The sequence below is a fragment of the Terrapene carolina genome, unplaced genomic scaffold (genome assembly GCF_002925995.2).
Source record: "Terrapene carolina triunguis isolate 2854851 unplaced genomic scaffold, T_m_triunguis-2.0 Scaffold67, whole genome shotgun sequence".
NCBI classification, from domain to species: domain Eukaryota; kingdom Metazoa; phylum Chordata; order Testudines; family Emydidae; genus Terrapene; species Terrapene triunguis.
The window spans coordinates 17,736,591-17,744,884 of record NW_020664418.1 but is presented as its reverse complement, the minus strand read 5'-3'; the positions used below and the strand labels follow the sequence as shown (position 1 = coordinate 17,744,884).

Sequence of the window (8,294 nt, the reverse complement as noted above, 5' to 3'; positions counted from 1 at the left end):
TTCATTTTAGAGATGTGTATAAAAGTGTGTGTGTGTGTGTGCATATGAGAATCAAATTAACCTGTGCAATAGGAGTGCAACATCAGTTGATTTTTACAGAGCTCTTGATGAATACACTGCTGCCATGTCTGCATAAATAGGCTGAATTTTCACAGGAAGCTATATGCTTTCTCCCAATAGCAAACTCCCAGGAATATCACTGAACAATTTCTAAAAGTTACATTACAATTTGTCCATTAGTTTGGTGCTCACTTCACTCCTCTGTACCAATTGTGACAAATTCTGTTATTGTCTAAGTTGCTGTTCTTCAGCAGAACTGAGAGTCCTGCAGCCTTGACTGGACATATAATTATCATTCATTTTTATTTTATCTGCATGGCTTTCTGTAGGGTACACTGAACACAGAAATGACATGTCTTTCCAGCTGTAATGATAACATATCGTTCCTGGGGATACACAACTGGGGAGGAACGCTTTCTCAAAGAAGTTACAGCCAGGCCTACAACAAATCACAACCTGTGGGATGGTGCAGAGCTGCCTAATCCCAGCAGGAACTTCTGGGGGCATGTGTTACGTTGCACTCCATATGTTCATGGAAATATGCTTATGAGTGTGAATATAATGTAACTGGAATATGCTTTATGCAAAAGGTCTCCTGTAAGGTATCATTACAAATCTTATAATCTACTGAGTGTGTTCATCCTATTTGTATGAATGTATCATTCTTGTATCTGAAGCTAGAAATATGAAGTATTACTCTGAAATCCTATTGTAATTATGCAACGTGTGGGCCATTAATGGTGGTTTAGAATCTTGATGGCTCCCATCGACCAGGACAATTGGTTGTAAATGGCTCTGTTTACTTGTAAGCCTTTCTGTATATGTGGGTGCCAGCCAGTGAGTAATGAAGTCTCACAGGACATGTGAACATGTCACATGACACTGGAATCCATCTTAAACCTGGTGCTTTTCCATTTAGAAGGAAGGATGGGAACCCAGAGAGAGACAAAGGATTCCCGCCTTGTGCCAAAGATATAAAAGGGGGTGGAACAGAACAAAGGGAGCTGTAGTCATGAGAAATCCCCTAGTTACCACCTGAGCTGGAACTAACAAGGATTGGGCCCAGATTTAGAAGGAGTCTAGTCTGTGAAAGAAGTTTATTGGAACATCTCTGAGGGTGAGATTTACCTGTATTCAGTTTCTTAAATGTATTAGGCTTAGATTTGCGTGTTTTGTTTTATTTTGCTTGGTAACTTACTTTGTTCTGTCTGTTATTACTTGAAACCACTTAAATCCTACTTTTTATACTTAATAAAATCACTTTTGTTTATTAATTAACCCAGAGTAAGTGATTAATACCTGGGGGAGCAAACAGCTGTGCATATCTCTCTATCAGTATTATAGAGGGTGGACAATTTATGAGTTTACCCTGTATAAGCTTTATACAGAGTAAAGCAAATTTATTTGGGTTTGGATCCCATTGGGAGCTGGGTGTCTGGGTGCTGTAGATAGGAAACCTGCTGAGCAGTTTTGGTTAAAGTCTGCAGCTTTGGGGGCATGGTTCAGATCCTGGGTCTGTGTTGCAGCGGAGTAGAGTGTCTGGCTCAACAAGACAGGGTTCTGGAGTCCCAACCTGGCAGGGAAAATGGGTTCAGAGGTAGTTTCAGCACATCCGGTGACAGTCCCAAGGAGGTCTCTGTGACCGAGTCCATCACAATATGCACCTGAGAAAGGTTCAATGTCTGGGGGCCTAAGGTGAGAGAGTAGCAGCTGCTACACCTGTTGCAGCTACATTTGAAGAAGTTAGTGCCTGTCTTGGTGCTAGCTTGGAACAGCTTTTCACACCTTGTGTTCAGGGACTGGGTTTGTCTGGCCCTTGCATCCACTCCCACCCTTGCACACATGCTCAGAGCTAGCACAATCTAGCCAATTCACATCACAGAAATGCTCTCCCACAACCCTGCAGTATTTTAGATAATAAATTACAGACAGTAGAGACCTGGGACACATTCAGCCCCAGCATAAGTGGATGCATCTCTCAGTAGCTTTGAGGAAGCCCAGAGCAGGACTGCATCCTTTCCTCTGTGCACAGAGAGAGATAATCCAAGTTATTGGCTAAAACACCTCCACTTTCCCAATAAGTGTGTACTCATCATGGAGCCATTTAGTCTTTTGTGGACAGAACTCATTGAACATTTGACTCATGGAGTTTTACAGACACAAGACAAAGGCAAAGAATGTTTTCCATACAGAACACATTTATTCATGAACTCAACACAGCTCCTAACATTTGCAAAGACAAAAACCTTTTACCTGCCATTTCTCACAGATGATCGCAGTATGGCTCAATCCTGCACTACTGATGCAGGCAAAACACCTCCACTGAAGTCAATGAGATTTTTGCCCGCTTCAGAAGGATGGGATTAGGCCCAAGTATCTTCAAGAAAATTAAGCTGTCCATAAGCCAACACATTTTAATGTTACTGCAATTTCAGGCCCACCTGTTCTGCTCACGCTAAAGTCTATAGCACAACTTTCATTAACAAGAAAGGATGGGGCCCTTAGTGGTTAAACTGAGCAGGTTTAGCAATTACAAAGTTATTTTAGATGACAGTACAAGTTGGCAGGCATTCAACAGAAGAATGACTTCCCTGAGTTTCCCTGCCATGGTACTACAAGAGTTGTTTTTTGCTATCACCTGTCTTGCCAATGTAACAGTATGACAATAAGAACAGTAGCAGAACTGATTCCCTAGCTAATAGGGTATTGGTGAGTTCGTACATTTGTATATTATAGGTACATTTTAGGACCAAATCCTGTGCTCATTTACTCACATGAATAGTCCCATTGGCTTTACTGAGTTTCCTCACATGAGTGAGGAGAGCATAATGTGGCCCTTTCCATAAAAATTATGAAGGAAGAATGAAGTATGATCTGCTTACCGAAGGATTTCTTTCCGAGTGAAGAAGGTACAATCCTGTTAAAAAAGAAAACACATTACTGTACTAGAGAGATACAGCTATCAACTGCAAGAAAATGGCTTCTACATTCCTGGAAAGAAGGTAATCTTATGCATAGCCTGGTTTAGGTTCACAATGAGGTGTTGGGAAATGTAGGCTGTAAAATAACTGAAATGTGAACTGACCTAAAACTAAGGACGCGACTGTCAGAAGGGTTTTATTTATTGATGGACTGAAACATCAGAAAACATACCATGTCTGCTATACATGCTATGTGTGGCATTGTTCAGGCTAGCCCCAGAATTGTGAGATGACCAGACTAGAAAGGGGACTAAGACCAATAAGAAGATCTCTGTGCCAAAAACATGCAATAAATGGACTTGGGGGAATCTGTCTTTTAACTTTTAAATTTTTACTGCAAAATATACACAGCAAACTAAATAGCAAACAATTATTATTAATACTTATTTATATTGTGGTAGCACCTAAGAGCCCCAGTGATGGACCAGGACTCCATTATCCTAGGCACTGTACAAACGCAGAACAAAAAGATGGTCCCGCTCCAATGAGCTTACAAATTAACCCACTTTCCCAATGGTATTTGGAGAGACAAGCCATTGCATAGATGGAAATAATTTACTAAACTTCAAAGCAGAGTTGGCTGACTACAACCAAGCACAGCAGCCAGAGCTCATGGTGATTCTGAGGGCTGTCTGGTTCAGCCATGTCTGTTTCTTTTTTTAGTCACTGTTTACAAACATTCATAAGAAATGGGTTTTTTCCCCCCTGAGGATTGGCACTTCTGACCATACCACAAAAAGCCCATCATCATCATTGCTTCTAGTTGATGCCCTTGGTGGAGGTCTCAGTAATGGCCAACAAGTGAATGGACCGTGGAAAATTCACACCTAGATCAGCAAGCTCCCCAGGGATTCAGTCCTGTGAGGTTCTGAGCACTCTGGCCTTGATCTATCAATGCACTTGCTAAGCACATGCCCAAGTGCTTTGCTGGATTGAGGCCAGAGTGCTCAGCATCTTGCTGATCCAACACGAGGTGAAGGATGAGCGATGTTGTCAGGCACTGTGGGGAAACATAACCTGCCACTGCCCATACTGCAGTGTGCAGTTCTGTGGATAAAGAGAAAATTCTTCTTCACCAGCTCTGTTACTCCAGCGCCTTCCTCCAGCATAGACTCATAGTAAATTCATCAAGACCACGTTTCCCTAGTTTGCTTATGAGAATGTCAAGTGGGACTGTCAAAAGCCTTACTAAAATCAAAATATATCACATCTACTGCTTCCCCTCATCCACAAGGCCAGCAACCTTGTCAAAGGAGGATATTAGGTTGGTTTGGCATGACTTGTTCTTGATAAATCCATGCTAGCTGTTCCCTATTTGACTCTAGGTGCTTACCAATTTATTTTTTGTTAATGTATTCCAGTATCTTTCCAGGTATCAAAATTAGGCTGACTGGCCTATAATGTGATTCACTTGGAGCAAATCTCGCCCCAGCCTCCACAGCTAGGAAGGGTTCCCTGGTAGCATAATTGGTACGGTTCTCCTGGACAAGAGGCTAGGGGCAATGTTTTGGGAGGAAACACAGGGAATGGGCATCCTCTGGTCTTCCAGTCTGTGGCTGAGGCACATGAAGGGAGCAGAGCCTCAGCAGCACAGCTCCATGGCCTGGCAGGAGGATTCCTCCTGCTCCACCCCACCATACTCCTGTGCCCAGCACTTGCCCAGCTTATCAGGCTGGCACGAGGATTTGGCTCTTAATTATTTTCCTTTTAATGTAAATAATGTAAAATATATTGCATTTTCCACAGTCAGTTAGTGACAAGGTAATAATGTTTGACCCGTTAGATGTCCTGATTAGAGCAGGTAGGGGAAGCAAATACTCTTGCTCTTTAGACCCCTGAAGAAAAATCATTTAATTCCTGCACTGAGAATCATTTTGGCCAACTGCCTGTTCCTTCCAGGAAGGGCAATAGTTGGTTGTAGCAGCATCCTCTAGGTTGTCTCAGGTTTCCAGGTAGGCGATCACGCCTGCTCCCATCAATTATTAAGTTGTCTTGCTCCTCTCTATACGAAGTGGTAGGAGAGGCTGCTCCTCCTTTCCCATATTGTGTAACAGAATAGTGTTACAGGGGCACAATCGGAGGGCTCCTTGTGAGCTGCTGACAGTGATGTCACATTGTCTGGAACTGCACAAAGTGAAATAAGAGCCAGCTGGTTAAGTCTTCATTAATTCCAGCACATGTAACACCTACTGTCAAGGTATAGTTTAAAGACACTTCATTTACCAACGAACGGCTGGTGTAGTTTGACAAATAAATGTAATGCTGTCACTAGCAATCTTCCTGTAATTATATAGACTCAGGAAAGCCATGGAAACTGTTATTTAACTAGCGAGCTAATGGGGGATTTATGTGCAAGTGGATGCAAAGATGAAAAAGACAAAATTACCTTTTAAGAATGACTTAAGCTGCTCTAGATTCCAGAAATAAACACATTTAAAGATGATTTGGAAACACAGTGGTGGCCCAGCTATTTTATAACATAGTTTCTTTTTGAGTGTGGGGACAGAAAAAAAGCACAGTTTACTCATGTTATGGAGCCATGTTTTAATCCTGTTAGAGCCTTAGGCTAAAGCACAGTGACATAGGACATAGAACTGGAAGCGACTTCCAGGGTCATCATGTTGAGTCCTCTGCTATTGCAGGCAACCCTGTCACATAATCCTGCTCACTAATTTATCAAGTTCAGTCTTAAAACTAGCTAGGTTGTTTGCCCCCACTACTCCTGTTGGGAAGCTCTTCCAGAACCTCACTCTTCCGATGATTAGAAACCTTCTTTTAATTTGCACCCTGAATTTATTCATGGCCAGTTTATATCCATTTGTTCTAGTGCCATCAGTGTCCTTTAGCTTACATATCTCTTCTCGCTCCCTGGTATTTACCCCTCTCCCCCAATGTATTTATAGATAGTAATCATATCCCCTCTCAGCCTTCAATTTGCTAGGATAAACATGCCAAGCTCTTTTAGTCTCCTTTCCTAAGATAGGCTCTCCATTCCCCTGGGTCCTTTCTATCAGTGAATCTCAACCTTTGCCAAACTGTGACCCCAGGTTAAAAAGAAAAATATTTCAGGTCTCCCCTCTGGCGATCCAGGGGTGGTGGTGCTGATCCTCAGATTGAGAACCCATCCTTTACATGGCTTTCCACAGTGCACCCAGGAAAAAAAACATCCCATGTTATAACAAGGGTGGGCCATGACAATGTCCCTCAGCCAAGTCTGAACATGATTATTTTTATAATAGCAATGGGGTCTTACAGTGGTATAGAGAGACAAGGTGGGTGAGGTAATACCTTTTATTGGACCAACTTCTGTTGGTGACAGAGACAAGCTTTTGAGCTACATAGAGCTCTTCTTCAGGTTTGGGAAATGTACTCAGAGTGTCACAGCTATATACAAGGTAGAACAGATTGTTTAGCATAAGTAGTTAACATATTTCAAGGGACCATTCAAGATGAAGTGACCCATTAACATCTCACCAGTCATGGGAGAGGGGAAAGGGGGGAAAAGGCTGGGGAGGGGGGTTAAGTGGTTTACAGATTATTGTAAGAAGCCATAAATCCAGTGACTCTGTTCAGTTCATGATTTTTAGTATCTAGCAAAGTTGTAAATTTAAGCTCCCAGGCTCATCCTTTGAAGGTGTGCAGGTTTCCTTTGAGGATGAGGACTGAGAGGTCAGATATAGAGTGATCACTTTGTGAAAAGTGTTCACCCACAGGCGATAAGATATATTTTTGTCTTTTATCATTTTTCTGTGTAAGTTCATTCAAGAGTGATTGTCTTGTTTCACCCACATAGTTGTTATTGGGGCATTTAGTGCATTGGAAGAAGTACACCATGTTGTTAGCTGTTTGGCTGCGTGTGTTCCCTCTGTGTGCCGTTCCAGTTCTGTGCAAGTAGCTGGCACAGCAGACCTTGAGCAAACCGTCCAATGACCACAAGATCTGTTAAGGTATGAAGGCACTTGGTCAGGTTTATTGTCAACGAAGCACAGTCCTAGCTCCCCAGAAGCGGCACGGGCGAGGGATGTGCTGGCCGCGGCTTCCCGCCGCCCCCATTGGCCCAGGACAGTGAACCGCGGCCAGTGGGGGCCGCGATTGGCCGAACCTGCCACGTCAGCAGGTAAATAAACTGGCCCGGCCCGCCAGGGTGCTTACCCTGTCGAGCCACGTGCCAAACGTTGCCAACCCCTGGACTAGCACATGTATGCCCGTGACAATGGACGCAGCTTAGTGAATGGCTGGACTTTCCATTCCCCCATCAGCTGGCCAAAGAAACTCCCTCTGTGATACCTCTTTATACACCAATTCCTTGTTCGTAAGTACTGCTCCTCTGACAGGGCTAGGTGCCACCCTCTGATGGGGCTAGGTGCCACCATCCTTCTGGAATGTGTTTGTGTGTGTACTCTTGTGCCTAGCACTACTTAGGAATGTGTGTTTCTCAGGGGCGGCTCTATGTATTTTGCCACCCCAAGCACGGCAGTCAGGCAGCCTTCGGCGGCATGCCTGCGGGAGGTCCGCTGGTAGCGTGGATTCGGCGGCATGCCTGCGGGAGGTCCGCCGGTCCCGCGCCTTCGGCGTACCCGCCGCTGAATTGCCGCCAAAACCGCCTGACTGCCGCCCTCACAGCGACCAGCAAGCCGCCCCCCGTGGCTTGCCGCCCCAGGCACGCGCTTGGTGCGCTGGTGCCACCCCTGGTGTTTCTGCAATATCAGCCCTGTTCTTGCCAGGTCCTGTGAGCAAGCCCTGCCTCTAGTCATGACTGACTTTGCTTTATATTAGCAAAGCTTTGACCACTACTTTAGCCCAGGCCTCATACTAGGCCTCTGATACAAGGGCTTCTGTTTCAGGCCCTCTTCCTATTACACACCACCTTTTGTGATAGGCATGGGTAGACTCATGGATCTTGAAAGGTTGTGTTGTGGGGGGTATTGTATCATCATAGCAGTGGAGATATGGCTACAGGTTTTGCATCTGTTCTTCTGGCAGGGTCTGGTGCCAGTTTCAGTTCATGGGTCCTGGTCTGTGGGGAGTTTGCTTCTAGAGATGAGCCTGGACAGGTTGGGGGGATTATTTGAAGTCCAGAAGAGAGGGTTCAGGAAAGATGTCTTTTAGGATGTGGTCCCCATCAAGTATGGGTTGTAATTGTTTGATGATATCCCATATAGGTTCCAGGTGACAACAAGAGGTGTGTGATTGGAGGGGGTTTTATTTTTGTATTGAAGCAGGTTCTCTCAGGGTATTTGCGAGGCCCGTTCT

General features: G+C 44.3%; 1 protein-coding gene across 1 annotated transcript in view; it reads right to left on the bottom strand.

The window, feature by feature from the left end:
- The window catches only part of CIB2 (calcium and integrin binding family member 2), a 112,706-nt gene that overhangs the window by 81,852 nt on the left and 22,560 nt on the right, over nt 1-8,294 (bottom strand). Inside the window, exon 2 of the mRNA XM_024200589.1 lies at nt 2,943-2,977. Coding sequence (XP_024056357.1) covers nt 2,943-2,977 — 35 coding nt within the window. The remainder of the gene's footprint in view (nt 1-2,942; nt 2,978-8,294) is intronic.